The 20,578-nt window shown below is 39.3% G+C and overlaps 1 protein-coding gene across 1 annotated transcript in view; it reads left to right on the top strand.

Annotated features, from left to right (window-relative positions):
* MND1 (meiotic nuclear divisions 1) overlaps positions 1-20,578 on the top strand; it is a 73,134-nt gene that overhangs the window by 32,670 nt on the left and 19,886 nt on the right. The window contains exon 7 of the mRNA XM_005653580.4: positions 20,457-20,531. Within this exon, the coding sequence (XP_005653637.2) occupies positions 20,457-20,531 (75 nt within the window). The remainder of the gene's footprint in view (positions 1-20,456; positions 20,532-20,578) is intronic.

Here is a 20,578-nt window from a genome sequence, read left to right as displayed (position 1 = left end):
TATATCTTGTGTTTTTACCTGCTGTACCTGACTAGCTCTTTTTACTTGTCTAAAAAACGTCAACCAGTCCATTAACCAGAAATATTTATTAAAACCCACCTCAGAAATCTTTTCCTCTGGGAAATTTTAATCCCCTGCTCAGCAGACTTGAGTACTTTTTTGTGCTTTGACCATCTTATATATTTCTTTTATACGGTGAAGTCTTTATATGCCTTATTTCTACATCAGACATTCTGAGAGCAGGGATAGTTTAACCGTTTTTAATCCCCGGTGTGGAATGCAGTTACTGAAGCACAGAGACATAACAAGTGTTGAATGAATGTGTGAATTGATACAGCACTGCGTAATTTTGATTTGTATTCTTAATCTAGGAGCCTTCTTCCCTGGCCCATACCTCTTCTTTTCCTTCTAGTCCACGGCATAGAGCAGTAAACATGATTTCCATTGAATATTCTTGTTTATAGTAATCTCGGCCTTTTAAAATTCAGCCTCAGCAATAATCATATATAGGAATAATTAAGCATGAATTTTCAACTCCATAATTTCTTTTTACCATCACTTGAATTTTATTTTGCCAAACGCTAGTTCAGCATTATCCAAAATATTTCTGTGGAATGGATATATAAAAGGTGTTACTTAAAAGGGTTTCTGTAATCAAAGGAGTTTGGGGATGGGGATTCTGGATTAACAAAGATAAAGTGCGCTTTGAGTTCTCAGAGCCTTTAATATGCCAGTATGCATTATGAATCTTTTTTTTGTCTTTTTGCCATTTCTAGGGCTGCTCCCGCAGCATATGGAGGTTCCCAGGCTACGGGTTGAATCGGAGCTATAGCCGCCGGCCTACACCGTAGCCACAGCAATACAGGATCTGAGCCGCATCTGCGACCTACACCACAGCTCATGGCAACGCCGGATCCTTAACCCACTGAGCAAGGCCAGGGATCGAACCTGCAACCTCATGGTTCCTAGTCGGATTCGTTAACCACTGAGCCGCCACGGGAACTCCAGCCTTGTGGATCTTATTGATTCTTTCTCATGAGGGATTAATATTCCATGGAATACGCTTTGGGAAATGATCCTCAGTTTTATGGGTTCTTTTTAGCAGATAAGACTATTTACTATCTTAGATTACCTTCTTATCCACAGAGTTGATACATGTTCTGTGTTGATACCTGAAATAGTCTTGCCAGTCGGCAAACTACATTCCAGTGTGTTCAAAGCTCTAGTTAAATATTTCTGTGTGAGAAATACTTCTGTGTGAGTCTTTCAAAGAGCCCAGCCTATAATTCCTTACCCTTAACAACTTCCCTTATACAAGGCACAAGTATAGTTGTTAACTTACTATTGGTGTACGTATGGTGTCTACTTTCTTTTTTTCATTGGCCCCAGCAAGCAGCAGCTTGATGTGGGATCTCAGTTCCCAGACCAGGGATTGAACCAGGGCTGCAGTGGTGAAAGTGCCAAATCATAACCACTAGACCACCAGGGCCCTCCCGGCATCTGCTTTATGGATCATACATCCGTTCTCTTCATCCATTTAGCGTCTCTAACATGACATTTACAAGTAAAAACGTTTCAAGTCACAAAAATTACATGTTGTTCTGATATTTTAAAATATTGACATTTGCATTTTTCTATAATAAATTTAAGTTATTCATTTTAGAACAAAGAATAAAGAAGAAACTTAAATTGCTTTTAATTCCATCATTCAAAACTAATTACTGTTGACACTTTGATATATTTCCTTTCTTTTTTATGTACATGCATCAGGATATTTTCAGCCACAAACAGCAGAAAAGTAGATCCAAATTGGCTTAAATAATAGGGGTTCTTTATCTTATGTAAGAAGTGTGGAGGTGGGCTCTATTCGAATTGGTGAATCTTGCCACACATTGACTTCAGTGGTCTGGACTGGCTTCTCTGATGTTTTTTGGCTTTCCCCTTTTGGATGCAAGTAGCTACTGCAGCTACTGTATCTCCCCATGGCAGTGTCATAGCAGGAGTAATGATGGACTTTCTTCTTGTATATCTCTCTTTTCATCCAGGAGGAAAATCCCAGAATGGCCTCTTTCCCACATGGGCTTCCCTTGATTGTCTCATTGGCTAGGTCTGCGGTATATGCTCATGCTGGAAGGGTGAGCCCTGGGACTGTGGCAAGAGCACATTGCAAGCCCAGTCTGAGCAAAACTGGAGTTCTGTTTACAAAAAACAAAAGGCTTTAGAGAGGCAACTAGCAGGCTCTGCAGAATTTTATCTTTATGTCCTTAAAAGTCATGTCTTTTAGGAGTTCCTGTTGTGGCTCAGTGGTTAACGAATGCAGCTAGTATCCATGAGGATGTGGGTTCAATCCCTGGCCTCGATCAGTGGGTTAAGGATCCAGTGTTGCCATGAGCTGTGGTGTAGGTTGCAGACGTGGCTTGGATCCCGTGTGGCTGTGGCTGTGGTGTAGGCCCTCAGCTATAGCTCCAATTCATTACCTATCCTCGGAACCTCCATATGCCATAGGGGTGGCCATAAAAAGACAGAAGAGCAAAAAAAAAAAGTCATGTCTTTTAAATTGAATGTTCCTTTTTTTTTTTTTTTTGCTGCACTTGAGGCATATGGACATTCCCAGGCCAGGGATCAAATTTGAGCCAGGGCTGCAACCTACGCCACAGCTGCAGCAACACCGGATCCTTAACCCACTGCACTGGGCTGAGGATCAAACGGGTGCCTCCACAGAGACAAGCCAGATTATTAACCTGCTGTACCACAATAGGAACTTCTGAATGTTCTTATTGCTTCTCTCCATCATCTCAGGTAATCATATGTTTGTTGAAGTTGAATGACTCAAATATTGGAGTTGGGTGCTAGGTGGGAAAACTGTATGAATAGGATTTTTATTGATAAATAATTTTAATTAACAAAAATTTGTAATTAATATTACAACTTGAAACTTACAAGAATTTTTAAAAATTACTTAATGAATTTTATTACATTCACAGGTGTACAACAGTCATCACAACCAAGTTTTATAGCATTTCCATCCCAAACCCCCAGCACATAACCCCAACCTCTATCCTTTGGAAGAGCCCAACCTCTATCCTTTGGAAACCATAAGTTTTTTCAAAGTCTGTGAGTCAGTATCTGTTCTGCAAAGAAGTTCATTGTGTTCTTTTTTTTTAGATTCCACATGTCAGTAATAGCATTTGATGTTGGTGTCTCATTGTCTGACTGAATTCACTTAGCATGATAATTTCTAGGTCCATCCATGTTGCTAAAAAATGCCATTATTTTTTTGCTTTTATTGGCTGAGTAATATTCCATTGTGTATATGTACCACATCGTCTTTATCCACTCCTCTGTCAATGGACATTTAGGTCGCTTCCATGTCTTGGCTGTTGTGTATAGTGCTGCAAAGAACATTGGAGTACATGTGTCTTTTCGAGTCATGGTTTTCTCTGGATAGATGCCCAGGAGTGGGATTGCTGGATCAAATGGTAACTCTAGTTTTCTGAGGAATCTCCTTACTGTTTTCCACAGTGGTTGCACCAATTTACATTCCCACCAACAGTGTAATAGGGTTCCTTTATCTCCATACCCTCTCCAGCACTTATTGTTCCGTAGACTTTTTGATGGTGGCCATTCTGGCTGGTGTAAGGAGGTGTCTCATAGTGGTTTTGATTTGCATTTCTCTAATAATGAGTGATGTTGAACATCTTTTCATGTGTTTTTTGGCCATCTGTATGTCTTTTTTGGAGAATTGTCTGTTTAGATCTGCCCATTTTTTGATGGGGTTGTTCATTTTTTTGGTATTGAGCTGTAGGAGGTATTTATAAATTTTGGAGATTAATCCCTTGTCAGTCTCTTCATTTGCAAAGATTTTTCTCCCATTCTGTGGGTTGTCTTTTCATTTTGTTTGGGGTTTCCTTTGCTGTGCAGAAACTTTTAAGTTTAATTAGGTCCCATTTTTTTATTTTTGTGTTTATTGTCATTACTCTAAGAGGTGAATCTGAGAAGATGTTGCTGTCGTTTATGTCAGAGAGTGTTTGTCCTATGTTTTCCTCTAAGAGTTTTATAGTATCCGGTCTTATATCTAGGTCTTTAATCCATTTGGAGTTGATTTTTGTGTATGGTGTTAGGGAGTGTTCTAATTTCATGCTTTTCCATGTGGCTGTCCAGTTTTCCCAGCACCACTTAATCGAACAGGCTGTCTTTTCTCCATTGTCTATTCTTGCCTCCTTTGTCATAGATTAGTTGGCTGTAGGTGCATGAGTTTAATTCTGGGCTTTCTATCCTGTTCCACTGATCTGTATTTCTGTCTTTGTGCCAGTATCATATGATTTTGATGAATGTTGCTTTGTAGTATAGTCTGAAGTCAGGGAGCCTGATTCCTCCAGCTCCATTTTCCTTTTTCAGGATGTCTTTGGCTATTCTGGGTCTTTTGTACTTCCAAACAAACTTTAAAATATTTTGTTTGAGTTCTGTGAAAAACGTCCTTGATAATTGATAGGGATTGCACTGAATATGTAGATTGCCTTGGGTAGTAAAGTCATTTTGATAATATTAACTCTTCCAATCCAAGAGCATGGTATGTCTTTCCATCTATTTGTGTCATCTTTGATTTCTTTCATCAGCGTTTTATAGTTTTCAGAGTACAGGTCTTTTGTCTCTTTAGGTAGGTTTACTCCTAGGTATTTAATTCTTTTGGATCTGATGGTAAATGGGATTGCTTCCCTAATTTCTCTTTCTGATCTTTTGTTGTTAGTGTATAGGAATGCAGTTAATTTCTGTGTATTAATTTTGTATCCTGTGACTTTGCCAAATTCATTGGTGAGCTCTAACAGTTTTCCGGTAGAGTCTTTAGGATTCTCTAGGTATAGTATCATTTCATCTGCAAATAGTGATAGTTTGACTTCTTCCTTTTCAATTTGGATTCCTTTTATTTCTTTTGCTTCTCTGATTGCCGTGGCTAGGACTTCCAAAATTATGTTGAAGAGTAGTGGCGAGAGCGGGCATCCTTGTCTTGTTCCTGATCTCAGCAGGAATTCTTTCAGCTTTTCACCATTGAGAATGATGTTAGCTCTGGGTTTGTCATATATGGCCTTTATTATGTTGAGGTAGGGTCCCTCTATGCCCACTTTCTGAAGGATTTTTATACAGGAATTTTTGCAATGGAACAAAATTTCAGTGATTTATTTTTTATATCTGTTTGTTTTGCTTTTAGAGTAAGTAGCTTTGAGCTAGGCTTCTGCACCTTCCTCCCGTAATTATTCTCCTTTGCTGCTGGAGCTGCCTGCTGGATGAGTGGGAGAAGCCTGATTCCAGAGCTCTAGAACTCCTAGTACCACACCCAAAACTTTCTTCTGTGCTTCTTATGGATGTGCATATGAACATGGATATGTTTCATGTGCATTTGTAATGGCCATTCTTTTTTTTCTTCTTTTTAGGCACACACCCGGGACATATGGAAGTTCCCAGGCTAGGGATTGAGTCAGCACTGCAGCTGTCAGCCTACACCACAGCCACAGCCACACGGAATCCAAGCAATGTCTGCAACCTACACCACAGCTCATGGCAACACCAGCTCCTGAACCCACTGAGTGAGGCCAGGGATCAAACCCAAGTCCTCATGGATACTAGTTGGGTTCGTTAACCACTGAGCTACAATGCGAACTTCTGTAACAGCCATTCTTCATTCATTACTGTTTTCTCCCCATATCAACCAATCTGGGTGAGACTTACTCTACAGAAAACTGGACCTACAGTTTTGAGGTCATGCCACCAGGTGGTGGCAACGTCAAAGTCATACATATCCTTAGTCCCCTGGGTTAGGTCTAATTTTATTTGGGTTGTTTTGCCCTCAAAAAATATATCAGAATTTTATACATTTTAATATGTCAATATTCATAATGTCATTGGCTGTTTTATGTATTTAAAAGTTTCAAAAAATAGCCCTATTAGTTAGGTACTTTTTGTGTTTGAAGTCTTGTTCTTACTTGACCAAAGGACATGGGTTTAAACTTCCAGACCTGCACTTCATCAAATTCAAACAGGGCTTTATTCAGGTTTCCTAGTATTTATTTATAACCATAAATTTCCTAGCCTATAACTTTTTAAAAAATTTAGATGTGAAAAAACCTCAATTTAAACTTTTGTTAACTATTATAGTTTTAAAGCTAAACATGGGAGTTCTCTTATGGCACAGCAGGTTGAGGATCCAGCATTTTCACTGCAGCAGTTTGGGTTGCCACTGTGACACGGGTTCAATCCCTGGCCGAGGAATGTCTACACATCACGGGCATGGCCAAAAACATTAAAAAATTTAAAAAATGAAGTTAAACACATTTTACCTTTTGAGTAATTTCTAACATTTAAAATTGCTACAAATCTTTGATTGGCTGCACTCAACTCTTCAGTTAGTTTATCATCCATATGTGTTAGGTTGTTCTCTTTGTTCTGCTAAAACTACTTAGGCTATGGAAGAGAAGGCTTTTGTTTGCTTTTTTAATCCTTTGAAATCCAAGTTCTCTTGAATCTTTCCACTGTAAGAGGCAGAAATAGGGAAAAAAAAAAAAAAAATCTCGTGTTGCAGTGAGCTGTGGTGTAGGCCGGCAGCTATAGCTCCAAATCGACCCCTAGCCTGAGAACTTCCGTTTGCCATGGGTGCAGCCCTAAAAAGACCAAAAAAAAAAAAAAAAAAAAAAAAAAAAACGAGCAGGATTCTCTTAAAAGCCTTTATGGTTTTTATGGGCTTGTACTATTTTGCAACACTGTTGTCTCTTTATGACTTTTATTTGGCTTTACAGATTTAATGTGGTATTTATTAAAACCTAGCCAGAAAGAAATTTAAAGCATTAAATTTAAATTATATTTAAGTTAGATATTTGAGCTTAAGCTCTTTAACTGATGCTTCTTAGCAAGCAGTTTGTTGTATTTTAGATGAGTGGATTCTAATGACACTAAATTACTTAAACTGAACAACTTAATGAATCAAAACTTTTTTCGTTGTTGTCTTTTTAGGGCCACACCTGTGGCATATGGAGGTTCCCAGGCTAGGGGTCCAATTGGAGCTGCAGCTGCCAATCTACACCTCAGCCACAGCAATACAGGATCTGAGCCGAGTCTGCAGCCTCCACCACACATAGCTCACAGCAACTCCAGATCCTTAACCTACTGAGTGAGGCCAGGGATTGAGCTTGCGTCCTCATGGATACTAGTCAGGTTTGTTACCACTGAGCCAATACAGGAACTCCAGATCAAAACATTTTAAATAGTTTTTAAGTAGCATTTTTTTATTACAAATAGTGGACAATCTTAATCCTTGCAAGAAGTACTCAGAAATGTTAGAAGTGAGCATGTCATTGCCCAATGCTCTCAAAAGACAGTAGGAAAATAAGCAATTCCTTATGTAAAAGTAATTTTGCTGATGTTTTAGTATCTCCATAGATGTATTGGTAGATTCTGTCAATTATTATAATATGTAAAAGTAAGAAATGGCTGAAGTCTGTTGTGTATGAAAGTGACCTTGTGGACTGCCTGTGAGCCAGTTCTCAGAGTGAGAGAGCAAGAGCCCACCTGGGGCTGTGTGACATTCTGCTGCAGGGGGGCACTGAAACCTAACACACAGAGCTTGTGTGACATCATCCTCTGCAAACCAGGCTAGAAGGGTGGGGGCAAGCTGGGGAAGGGGGACAGTGAGGGGCTGTTGTGTTTTCTGCATCGTGGAGAGTACACTTAGGGAACACCCCCCCCCCCAAGGGAAGCCCTCGAGGAACCTCAGCACACATGCCAGTCCCAGAGACACTGAGGCATCTGAACACACCTAAGTATGGTGTTTCTGGCCCCCTTTCCTGTTCTGTTCTCTCTCTCCTTCTCCAGGCTTGTTAGGGGAGGGGGACAGGAGGCAGGAACTACAGTTAGTGGACTGCAAGGAGGGCAGAAACCCTAGGCCAGGAACGAGAAAAGGAGAGCACATCCTCTCTAGCAAAGCCCACCGTAGCCAGCGGTTGCATAAAAGGAGAGAAGTCTCATCTCTGTATCAAGATGTGAAGTGTTAGAGTTCCTATAGCGGCTCAGTGGTTAACCAACCCAACTAGGATCCATGAGGACGCGGGTTCGATCCCTGGCCTCGCTCCATGGGTTAAGGATCTGGCATTGCTGTGAGCTGTGGTGTAGGTTGCAGACTCAGCTCGGATCCTGCGTTGCTGTAGCTGTGGCATAGGCCGGCAGCTGCAGCTCCTATTCAGCCTCTAGCCTGGGAACCTCCATGTGCCTCAGGTGCTGCCCTAAAAAGACAAAAAAAAAAAAAAAAAAAAAAAGCTGTGAAGTGTTAATGTCTGTGTTAGACATTCTAATTTTTGAATTAAGGCTTTGCTTGGCAACTTAAAATAATACATTGCAAGTGATCCAAAAAGTCATGGGTCTCCCAGCTTTTGGTTTAGTGGCGGAGGAAATACTGCCCTACCTGAGCTGGTTCTAGAATGGAAGTTGGGGAGGAATTAAGCTGCTTCTGTGGTTTTACTCTCTGAGTACAGTGCAGAACATGTATAGTTTATTTCTTAGCACAGAACTGCTAATAATACAAATGTACTCATCCTTATAATTCTAAATCTCCCTTTGATTAAAAAAATTTACTTGTTAAACAATTCTATCATTCCAAATAATTTTAGGATTACCCTACAAAGTGGATTTTGGGTTTCCTTCTCAGATAGATGGATTTCTTAACAGAGATTCTGTATCTAGGACATATTCTTGCCCAGAGCACTAACAGACCTAATAATTCCAATTTATTTTCACTGTTTTCTGGGGTTCTGTTACTAAGAAAGAGTGGAAGTTGGTAGATAATTTGTAGCTTGTACTGTTTAGCCTTCATTTCTGAGTCTGTCTTATTAGAATCCAGTTCTCATGTTCGAAGAGTCTGTAATCCTTCATAACTTTGTATCTAACTTGCTTCCCTGCATCAGTTGGAGTTTGCATGTCTTTGGCTTTCAGAATATCTGAGTGACTTCTTTTTTTGTTTTTTTGTTTTTTTGGCATTTTAGGGCCTCGCCTACAGCATATGGAGGTTCCCAGGCTAGGGGTCAGTCAAATCAGAACTGTAGCTGCCAGCCTATGTCACAGCCACAGGCACGCAGGCTCCAAGCTGCGTCTGCGACCTACACCACAACTCATGGCAACGCCAGATCCTTAACCCACTGAGTGAGGCCAGGGATCCAACCTGCGTTCTCATGACTGCTAGTCAGAGTCGTTAACCACTGAGCCACTGTGGGAACTCCTCTGAGTGACTCCTAATTAGATTCCACCTAAGGCTTTGGCTGTAGTCACAACTTCTAACTTCATTCTCCTGGCACCATAAGGTTTCTGTTGGACCTTCTTTCTTTATCTTCTCTATCTCTTAACTACTGTGCAATATTTTTATTGCTCCCTAGAGATTAAAAATATTTCCTTTGCAATAGTTCATTTGCAAATCTTCTTGCTTTTTTCTTCTTGTAATCTCTGTAGTTTTCTATTTCTCCTTTTTATTACTTTAACCTTCTTGAATGTATTCCTGGTATTTCTAGTTGAACGAATGCTAATCTCTTGTTTTTGTGCTCCGCTCTGACTCTTCACAGTTTCTTCACACTGTGATGTTTGATTATTGTGATCTCATCTTCAGCAGGTGTTACGTGTGGGGTGGTATCTGAATTCTTCTCAAGCAGGCACTTACTGAATGGCTTCACTTTCCCTTTATGATGCTTTCCTGATGGGTTCCCATGCTTTTCCTGGGTTCATTTTTTAGGATTCCTGTTATACTTTTCTCGGGTTCTTAATTGTGCTCTACAAGGTTGGACTGCTGGAAATTTGATCTCCTGGTTAAATGGAATATCAGTCTACTATATTTTTACTAGCTTCGTGAAGTGTTATCTTTTAATAAGCGTTGTCTTGTGTAGCATAAGGAAAAATTTTCAAAAGTGTTCAACAGGCATTCAGTGCTCATACATGCTTTGAGTTATTTGTTACTATATTTGTTCCGTGAAAAGGTTTGAGACAATAGTATTCAAACCATGTGTGTAGTGGGCACTTCATAAACGTGCGTTAACTGAAGAGCCTTCCTGGCAGATATCACTTAGCCCACTCATTCTTTTTTTTTTTCTTTTTAGGGCCATACCCACAGCATATGCAAGTTCCTAGACTAGGGGTCAAATCGGAGCTACAGCTGCCAGCCTACACCACAGCCACAGCAACGCCAGATCCGAGCCACATCTGCAACCTGCACCACAGTTCCCAGCAACGTGGGATCCTTAACCCATTGAGCGAGACCAGGGATAGAACCTTCATCCACATGGATACTAGTTGGGTTTGTTAACCACTGAACCATGAAGGGAGCTCCCAGCCCACTCATTCTTATGCTTGAAGATTTAGTTCTAAAACCCAATATAGGGGAATAAGAATATTTTGGGGTTTTTTTCTAGGAAAAAGAATGTTTTAAAGTTGATGTTTTCCAAAATATTTTGCAGCTTTCAGAGCTGACCAGAACCATATGAAATAGAGTGTTCTTAGAGATTTACCCATTATAACAGTTGCAGTGTTTACTCTGCTAAAGGCAGAAAATAAGTTTACTTGGTAGGAATGATAAAGGTGAGATATATTTAATGGCTCCTTCAGAGTAAAATGTTTCAAAAGTAGAGCATACTTCAAGCATCATTTAGTCAAGATTCTGACTCTTATTTCTGTGCATTTATCTTGGTTTTGTGCGATGCCTTTGTCTTCAAGCTGGCTTTCTTCATGGTTAAAAGGTAGATGCCAGCAGCAATTTGGAGACTGTTGGCCTCCTTGTAGATATGCCCTTTAGAATCCAGAGGGCCGAAGAGACTTGTTTCCCACAACCACTGAACAAAAGACTTTGACCTTATTCTGATTCAATACTTGGAATCAATCACTGAGGCAAAGAGCATTCCATACAGTGATGGGCTTAGCCACGTGGTCATTGCCTATCCCTCAGCACCAAAACCAGCATTAAATCCTAATGAGAAGTGGGCAAGACAAGTGTGAAGAGAACTACAAAACTACTGAGGGATGTGAAAGCACTCTTAAGTAAATGGAGCAACACATTCATGAATGAGAAGATTCAACTATAAAAATGTCAATTTAGGTCATTTATATGTCATAGTAAACAGGATCCCACTAGATTTTTATGGATGATTTTCAAGTTCATGTGGTAGAGAAACTGCAAGAAGGACCAAAAAAGTATTAAAAAAGGAAGAATAGAAGTTCCCTTGTGGCTCAGCAGGACTAACTCAACTAGTATCCATGAAGATGCAGGTTCGATCCCTGGCCTTGCTCAGTGAGTTAAGGATCTGGCGTTGTCATGAGCTCTGGGGTAATTCGCAGATGTGGCTGGGATCCAGCATTGCTGTTGGCTGCGGTATAGGCCGGCAGCTGTAACTCCGATTTAACTCCTAGCCTGGGAACTTCCATATGTCGTGGGTGTGGCCCTAAAAAGCAAAATAAAGGGGGGGGTAGGAACAATGGGGTGGAATTTTCTCCATCTTATATCAAAATAGAATGCTATAGTAATTAAAACTTGCTCTTTGTGTAAGAATAGACAGATCAGTGGTACAGAAAAGCCATAAGCAGGCTCTTGTAATAGCTTTGTGATGAAGATGCTGTACATCTTTGTCAGTTTCATGGAGGGAGGACAGACTGTTGAGAGAAAGGACAGACATTGAGTGATGTGTAGGGATAACTGGATGTCTGTTGAAATGAATTAAAGTTACAGCCCTTCCTCACCCCTTTTCCAAAGTAAACTGACACCTTTTTAAAGTGAAAGATAAAAAGAATACAATAATAGAAGGAAACTGTTTGTATAATATTATTTCGAGAGGCTTTTCTAAGCAAGACACAGAATCTAGACACCAAAAAACTGATGCATTTGCACAAAAAAAAAAAGTGTACATTGGAAGATAACATTAAAAGTTAAACATTTATAACTAAGTAATTATCATCTACTGCATATAAAAAGTTCCTAAAACTATAGGAAAAAAAGGGTAAAAATGTAATAAAATAATGGTCAAAGGATTTTTTTTTTTTTTTTTTTTTGTCTTTTTGCCTTTTCTTGAGCCGTTCCCACGGCATATGGAGGTTCCCAGGCTACAGGTTGAATCGGAGCTGTAGCCACCGGCCTATGCCAGAGCTGCAGTACAGCAACGCAGGATCCGAGCCGAGTCTGCAGCCTACACCACAGCTCATGGCAACACCAGATCCTTAACCTACTGAGCGAGGCCAGGGATCGAACCTGCAACCTCATGGTTCCTAGTCAGATTCATTAACCACTGCACCATGACAGGAACTCCAAGGTCAAAGGATATTATTAAACAAATCACTGAAGAAATATGTCCATACAATCACTAGATGTTTGAAAAATGCTAAATCTTGATCATCAAAGACATACAAATTAAAGCAATAATGGAATGTCATTTTTCAGCCATCAGATTATCAATCTTTAAATTATTACCATGTCTACTTTTGAGAAACTTACGGAGAGTAAAAGTGAAGCTTGAAACTTACAGGGAATATTGGTGAAGGGCAAAATGACTAAATTAAAAGTTCAACATTCACTTCACACCCATTGGGATAACTGTGATGAAAATGAGAAAATGGTAACAGTGTTAGAGAAATCGAACCCTTGTACTAATTGCTAATAGGAGTGTAAAATGGTGAAACCACTTAGAAAACAGTATGATGGTTCCTCAAAAAGTTAACGGTAGAATTCCCAATTCCACTTCAGAGTGTATACCCCCAAAATTGAAAACAGGGAAGGGCCTAAGATATTCGTGCACCAGTGTTCACTACAGCATTATTCCTGATGGCTAAAAGGTAACAAGCCAAATGTCCCCAGTGTCCATCAACAGATGAATGGATAAACAAAATGTGGTATATACCTAAATGGAATGTTTATTATTCAGTCATAAAAAGGAATGATGTTTTGATACATGCTACAACATGGATGAATCTTGAAAACATTGTGCTAAATAAAATCAGCCAGACACTAAAGGACAAATACTGCCTGATTGTGCTAATATGAGGTTCTTAGAGTAGGCAAATTCATAGATACAGAAAGCAGAATAGAAGTTCTTGGGGGCTGCATGGAGAGAGGAAAGGGGAGCTGTTCTTTAACGGGTACCGAGTTTCTGTCTGGGATGATGAAAAAGTTTTAGAAGTAGATGACAGTGATGGTGGCACAACATTGTGAATGTACTTAATAGCACTGAATTATACACTTAAAAATGGTTAAAATGGTAAACTTCATGTTATGTGTATTTTCCACAACAAAAAGCACTTTTTAAAGTTAAATATTCATATATTTTGATCCAAGAATTTTGATTCTAAACTACCTTACAGAAAGCCTTCCACATGTGCACAGAAATCTGTGTCAAATGATGGGACTCTAGGAGGCTTGCATTAGTGACAATCTGGAATTAATAAAACGCCTGTTGAGGAGTTCCTGTTGTGGCGCAGCAGAAGTGAATCTGATTAGTATCCATGAGAATGTGGGTTCAATCCCTGGCCTTTCTCAGTGGGTCAGTGATCTGGCGTTGCCATGAGCTGTGGTATAGGTTACAGACAAGGCTCGGATCTGGCGTGGTTGTGGCTGGGGTATACGCCAGCAGCAACAGCTCTGGTTCGACCCCAAGACTGGGGCCCTCCATATGCCATGAGTACAGCCCTAAAAAGCAAAATAAATAAATAAATAAAATGCCTATTGATAAAGGAGTAGAATAATAATGGTGTGTAGGTATTTTTAAAAGAATGAACACAACACTAAATGCTGGTAAAAATGTGGAGCAACAGAATTCTCATTTATTGCTGGATAGAATGAAGAAGGGTTTTTTTTCCAATTTTTTTATTATAGTTGATTTACAATGTTTTGTCAATTTGGTACAGACACTTTAGAAGACAGTTTGGTAGCTTCATACAGATGATTCAGCAATTGTACTCCATGAGATTATCCAAATGGGTGGAAAACCAATGTTTATAACAGTTTTATTTGTAATTGCTAAAACTTGGAAGCAACCAAAATGTCTTTCAGTAGGTAAATGCATGCATAGACTGTGGTACATTCAGACAGTGGAGTATTATTCAATAATTAAAAGAAATGAGCTCTCAAGCCATGAAAAGACCTTAAATGCATGCTACTAAATGAAAGAAGCCAGTATGCAAAGGTTAGGTAATATATTTTTCCAACTACATGACATTTTAGAAAGGCAAAACTGTATAGACAGGGGTTGCCAGAGGTTGGTGGGGGGGAAAGCAGGGATGAACAGAGCACAGAAGATGTTCGGGGCAGTGAAACTACTCTGTATGATACCATAAGGATGACGACATGTCGTTATGCATTTCTTACAACCCATTGAATAAACAACACCAAGTGTGATCACAATGTGTCATTGTAGGCTCATCAGTGTGACGAATGTACAGTCTGGGGGGGATTTTGATAGTGGGGGAGCCTGGAGGCAGGGCTTATATGGGAACTCTGCAACTTTCACTCACCTTGGCTGTGAACCAAAAACTGCTCTAAAAAGTATATTTTTTTAAAAAAATGAAGTAGACCTTAGAAAATATGCTGACATGAAACATAAAGGATGTGTTTTGACATGTTCTCCGCCTTGATCTACACCCGAATATAAAGCAAAGGAATTAGAACAAGGAGGACGCCCACCAGGGAGGGATAGTGGGAGTGGGACAGAGCTGGCGAGCAAAGGGACTTTGTTGAACTACTTCTCCATTGAGTTTTTTAAAACAAATGTTTACTCCTACTAAGCTCTTGAAGATATACTCATATATTGCTTATAATGGGAAAAGATTTTTTTTTCAAGTTTCATTCAGATATGACTGACATATAGCACTGTGTAGATTTAAGGTGTACAGCATAATGATTTGATTTACATACATCATGAAGTGATTACCCCAGTACGTTTAGTGAATATCCATCCTCTTATACAGATGCACGGTTAAAGAAGTAGAACTTTTTTTCTTGTGAAGAGAACTCTTAGGATTTACTGTCCTCACAATTTTCATATGTGCCATACAGCAGCATTGATTATGTTGTTTGTTACATCCCTAGTATACTGATGTATCTCCTGACTGGAAGTTTGGCCCTTTTGACCGTATTCTTCCAGTTCCTCCTCCCCTCACTCCCCCATTCCCCAACTACAGATTGGATCTCTTTTTCTATGTGTTTCCTTTAGTAGTTCCTATTACACAGCATAGTGATTCTTTCTGGGCATTTCCAACTGATCGCCATGACAAATCTAATTACCATGTTACCCTACAAAGATGTTACATAGTTCCTGACTGTATTTCCCACACTGTGCATTTCATACTCATGACTCATTGACTTTGCAACTGGAAATTGGTACCTCTTAATCTCCCTACCTATTCCTTTCCTCTCCTCCCTTCCCTGGGAAATAAATTTTTAAGTGATGGCTATATAGGCTCATAATATAGAAAATTTATCCATACATTCCACAATACAGAGATAACCATTTTTTAAGTTTCGTGCATTTTCTTAAAGTTTTGAGAGGGTGGGGGGGGGTAGTTATAGATAGGCTCTCAAATGTATTGACATTTTTGTTTCCAGCTTTTTAAAAGCTCTAATCTGTATTTGTATGATTAAAATTTCTTCTAAAACATTTGCTTTGGCTGTATAATTGCCACATATCTGTACCACGAAATAACGTTTTAACATTTATCTATTAAGACAATTATAAAGCTCCCATCTTTATTCTGAAGCATCTTTCTGGTATTCATTGCTTCCTTATGATCAATTCCTAAATGGAATGTCACCTTAAAAAATAAATTTTAAAATTTTAGATACACCAGTAAGACTTTTAAGTATATAAAATCTTAAATTATACTAGCTCCCTTTTTTTTTTTTTAAGGAAGACAACACATAGACCCTTTTCCCCCCACAATGTACATGAATTTTGATAAAGCAAGTAAGTAGGCCGATTTGGTTTCTCTTGCTATTATCTCTTTTCCCCATTCTCTGTTTCTTGACATTCTTTGTCACCTATGAAAACTTGTGTATTTCTTTTCCTGATGTTTTGTAATTTTCTTATTTCTAAAAATGAGCAAATTAGGATTCCAGTGTAGCCAGCTTGAATCAATCTTTCTGTTCCTCTTATGAATAGGCAGTTCCTCCAGGCAGTGAATTAGCCCTTTAGAAAACACTGGCATTGTATTCCTGAACTCCAAGTGTCTGTATAGGTGGTCTGGATCGCATTAAAGAGAAGCACTGTGTCAGATTCTCAGGTCTAAAGATGAAATCCTGTTCTTACTAATTACAAGTCAATTTTGTTGTTGCCACTGCTGCTGTTTTTCTGCGTTACTGGGTTTTAAAAATTATTTGCTTTAGTAAAAGTGGGAAATGAATTTGTTACAGTATATAGTATATGGTTCTTGTTTTAATGTTGTTGAAGTGTATCAAGAGAATTTTCCCTTTAAAGGAATCCTATAGTGAATACTTTTGATTGTAGAGTATCACTTTTTCTATTTTTGTAAATGTAGGCTTTTGTATTTCTTTCAGTGACAGACATGTTGAGATATTTTGTTTCTAGTTCAGACTACAATATTTAGTAGTAATTCATTTTTGCTAATGAACTAGATAATAGTCTCCCAAAGATAAATATCTTGTATATTTTAGTTGCATTTTTTTAAGATCAGCCTCTAACTAGAAGCATCATCCAATTGCCTGGGAGCATGTTAGAAATGCACATTATTAGGCTCTTCCCTAGACCTGTACTAACTCAAAAACTGGGAGATGGAGCCCAGCCACGAGTGTTTTAACAAGCCCTTCGGGTGAGTCTGATGTGTGTAAAAGTTTAGAACTACTGGTTTAGATAATCTCTACCAAATGGGTAAAAGTCTCAGCTCTTAATCACTCGAGGCTTAGGTTTGGTTTAATTCCAAGGTGTGTGTTAGGAGCTATAGCAGTATTACTTCTAAGAGATGTGTAGATGAAAATCTGATAGCAAAGGCTGCCTTGCAGGAGTTGCTTTCATTGTTTCCAGTAGTTGAGATTTTAAGAACCAAACAGAGCCAAGACTCCTTCACTATTGAATTGAACCAAATTGTTTCAGTACTTAGGATAATTAAGCAGAAGCTTTTCCTTTGATAACATCTTTTAGTTGTGCCCCCCTCCATTACTAAGATCCTTAAAATGACAAATTATGAAATCACATTTAAAAGGTATTGGATTGTCTTCAGAGTTAAGGCATTCCTGAATTAGCTCTCTTTCACATGCTTTCAAGTTATAATAATTATAAGTAGATATTCAGTACCTGGGAGATACCTAATTAATATAATTTAAATGTCTATTAATTATTGGCTTATTTTTATATAATTCTTTTTTTTTTTTTTTTTGGTTTTGGTTTTGGCTTTGGTCATTTCCTAGGTCTGCACCCACGGCATATGGTTCCCAGGCTAGGGGTCCAATAAGAGCTGCAGCTGCTGGCCACACCCAGGATCCGAACTGTATCTGCGACCTACACCACAGCTCATGGCAACGCCAGATCCTTAAACACACTGAGCAAGGCCAGGGATCGAACCTGCATTCTCGTGGATTCTAGTCTCATGGATTCTACTGAGCCATGAGAGGAACTCCTATAATTCTTCATTTTGGGGGTAACATCTCCCTATCTGATTATTTTTTAAAACAGTTTTAATGGAAACATGTTATACTAGAATTTTTCTTTGGGAAATTCTCTACTCCTGAATTTAGATGTTACATGCATTTATTAATTATTTCAGGTGGGTCATTCAGGGCGGATTATTAACCTTTTAAATATGGTGTTATTTTATACGGGAGAACCTTTGTTTTTAAAGAACTAGATCTCCTTGCTAAATTTAGGGCTTTAAAGCTTATTTTGGCTCTTAAATCTATAGCAGATTTTTGTTTTCTTAACTTAGGAAGATAATTACTCTCAAGAAGAGGTATAACTGGTTTGGTGGTGGTATCTTCTTGGCATCACAGATGAATCTTCTTCGTGCTGTGGATTAGAATCAGGGACAAGAGAACTATTAAAGGAACACTGACAGGGTTCCCTTTATGCATAGTGAGAAGTGGAAGATTTTAAGTCAGTGTAAAACTATCAACTTTTCAAAGATACTGTTTGTGATTTTTAAGCAAAAAAAGTTTCTAAATACTGTGCACTTATAATGTCGTATTGTAAAAGGTCAGTTTCTTAGAATCAGCCAAAAGAAATTACTCATCCATTCATTCGTTGATTATTTTCTGAATGCTTATAACTCACGAGTGAGGGAAGAGTGGAATAAATTGTAAGAAATCCCTTGCTCAGTAAAATGAGTGAAATTTCCAACTCATTTATAGTAAAAGATGTGGTGAAGAATTTAGTATTGGGAATTTCCTGAGATTATTTATTTAGTCTTGGGCCCAAGTGAGATGAATAAAATTAAGCTGCAGTTTAAGGGGGGGTGTCCAACTACATGCTAATGAATATTCTATATCTAAGGTCTTTTATGCTGGTACTCTTTAATCTATTTCTGATATAACCTATTACTTTCTAAGCTTAATAAAATGCTTTAACTGATTATTTTTAAGGTATGTAAAACATGCCTCAAATCGGCAACAGGCTAATAGAGTTCTTTCTTCTCTGAGAGCTTGATATACAATTCCCCATAAAATACCTTAAGAATTGGAGTTCCCGTCGTGGCGCAGTGGTTAACGAATCCGACTAGGAACCATGAGGTCGCAGGTTCAGTTCCTGCCCTTGCTCAGTGGGTTAACGATCCGGCGTTGCCGTGAGCTGTGGTGTAGGTTGCAGACGCGGCTCGGATCCCGCGTTGCTGTGGCTCTGGCGTAGGCCAATGGCTACAGCTCCGATTCAACCCCTAGCCTGGGAACCTCCATATGCCGCGGAAGTGGCCCAAGAGATAGCAACAACAACAACAACAAAAAAAAAAGACAAAAAAGACAAAAAAAAAAAAAAAAATAAGAATAATAGGAGTTCCCGGAGTTCCCGTCATGGTGTAGCCAAAACGAATCCGACTAGGAACCATGAGGTTGCAGGTTCGATCCCTGGCCTCGCTCAGTGGGTTAAGGATCTGGCATTGCCGTGAGCTGTGGTGTAGGTCACAGACTCGGCTCAGATCCCGTGTTGCTGAGGCTCTGGCTTAGGCTGGTGGCTGCAGGTCCGATTAGACCCCTAGCCTGGGAACTTTCATATGCTGTGGGTGTGGCCCTAAAAAGACAAAAAAGAATAATAGGAGTTCCCGTTGTGGCTCAGTGGTAACGAACCCGACTAGTATCCATGAGGACTCAGGTTCAGTCTGTGGCCCTGCTCAGTGGGTTAAGGATCTGATGTTGCCATGAGCTGTGGTGTAAGCCAGTAGTTGCAGCTCCAATTTTACCGCTAGCCTGGGGACTTCCATGTGCTGTGAGTGTGGTCCTAAAAAGCAAAAAGCAAAAAAAAAAAAAAAAAAAAGAATAAGTGATGCATTCATTTTTGACTATGTGAAACACATCACAGAGTGAGAATTTATAAGAAAAAATATAGACTGTTTCAAAAAGGCTGCGGTCAGGGAGTTCCCACTGTGGTACAATGGGTTAAGGATCTGTCTGCAGTGGTTTTGGTCATTATGGAGTTTGCAAGTTCGATTCCTGGCCTGGCACAGTGGGTTAAGGATCCACTGTTGCCATAGCTGTGGCACGTTGCACCTGCAGCTTGAAGTCGATCCCTGGCCCCGGGAATTTCCATACACCTCAGGTGCAACAACAACAACAACAAAAAAGACTTTAGTCAGAGGAGAATTTGTATAAACAGATTTTTTTTAAATTTTTTCAAGTTAAATTTTTAACTAAATAATATACCTCAAGTTATTTGTGATTGCGGCTGGGAACTTATAAATGAAGACCATAGGAAAGACTGAAAGCATGTTGTTCATTTATTTGTATGGGATAAGAAGACGTATTTTTAAACTTTGTTTTTTTTTTTCAGTCTTCCCTAATGACTCACAGTACTTGGTTTTCTTCATGTTAGGGACGTCAGCTCCCAGGGTGGTGCTTGACATTTCTGTCACACTGACTGCACAGAAGGCAAATCTCATTTGGTGTTCTTGATTCGTAAACTTTGTTTTATTTTATTTTTTTTTTTGTCTTTTTTTGGCCATTTCTTGGGCCGCTCCTGCAGCATATGGAGGTTCCCAGGCTAGGGGTCGAATCGGAGCTGTAGCCACCGGCCTACGCCAGAGCCACAGCAACGCGGGGTCTGAGCCGAGTCTGTGACCTACACCACAGCTCATGGCAACACCAGATCCTTAAACCACTGAGCGAGGCCAGGGATCGAACCCACAGCCTCATGGTTCCTTGTCGGATTCGTTAACCACTGCACCACGACAGAAACTCCCTTGATTCATAAACTTTATGTTAAGCAAGTTTATCTCAGCAAACCATTCTATTTATTGCCATTCTCTAGTTATCCGAGGGAAACCAAAAGCACGCCAACCTACAGAAAAGCATCGAGAAAGCAAAAATTGGACGACATGAAACGGTAAGTTTGCATCTGTAGATTCTTTAACAGTGTCACTTCTAAGTAAA

The sequence above is a fragment of the Sus scrofa genome, chromosome 8 (assembly GCF_054392235.1).
Source record: "Sus scrofa isolate SSC_HxYL_T2T_F1_AM1 chromosome 8, Sscrofa_HxYL_maternal_Yorkshire_Landrace_v2.0, whole genome shotgun sequence".
Classification (NCBI taxonomy): Eukaryota; Metazoa; Chordata; class Mammalia; order Artiodactyla; family Suidae; genus Sus; species Sus scrofa.
Note: the sequence above shows the minus strand (reverse complement) of the source record. Positions and strands in the feature narration are given on the sequence as shown.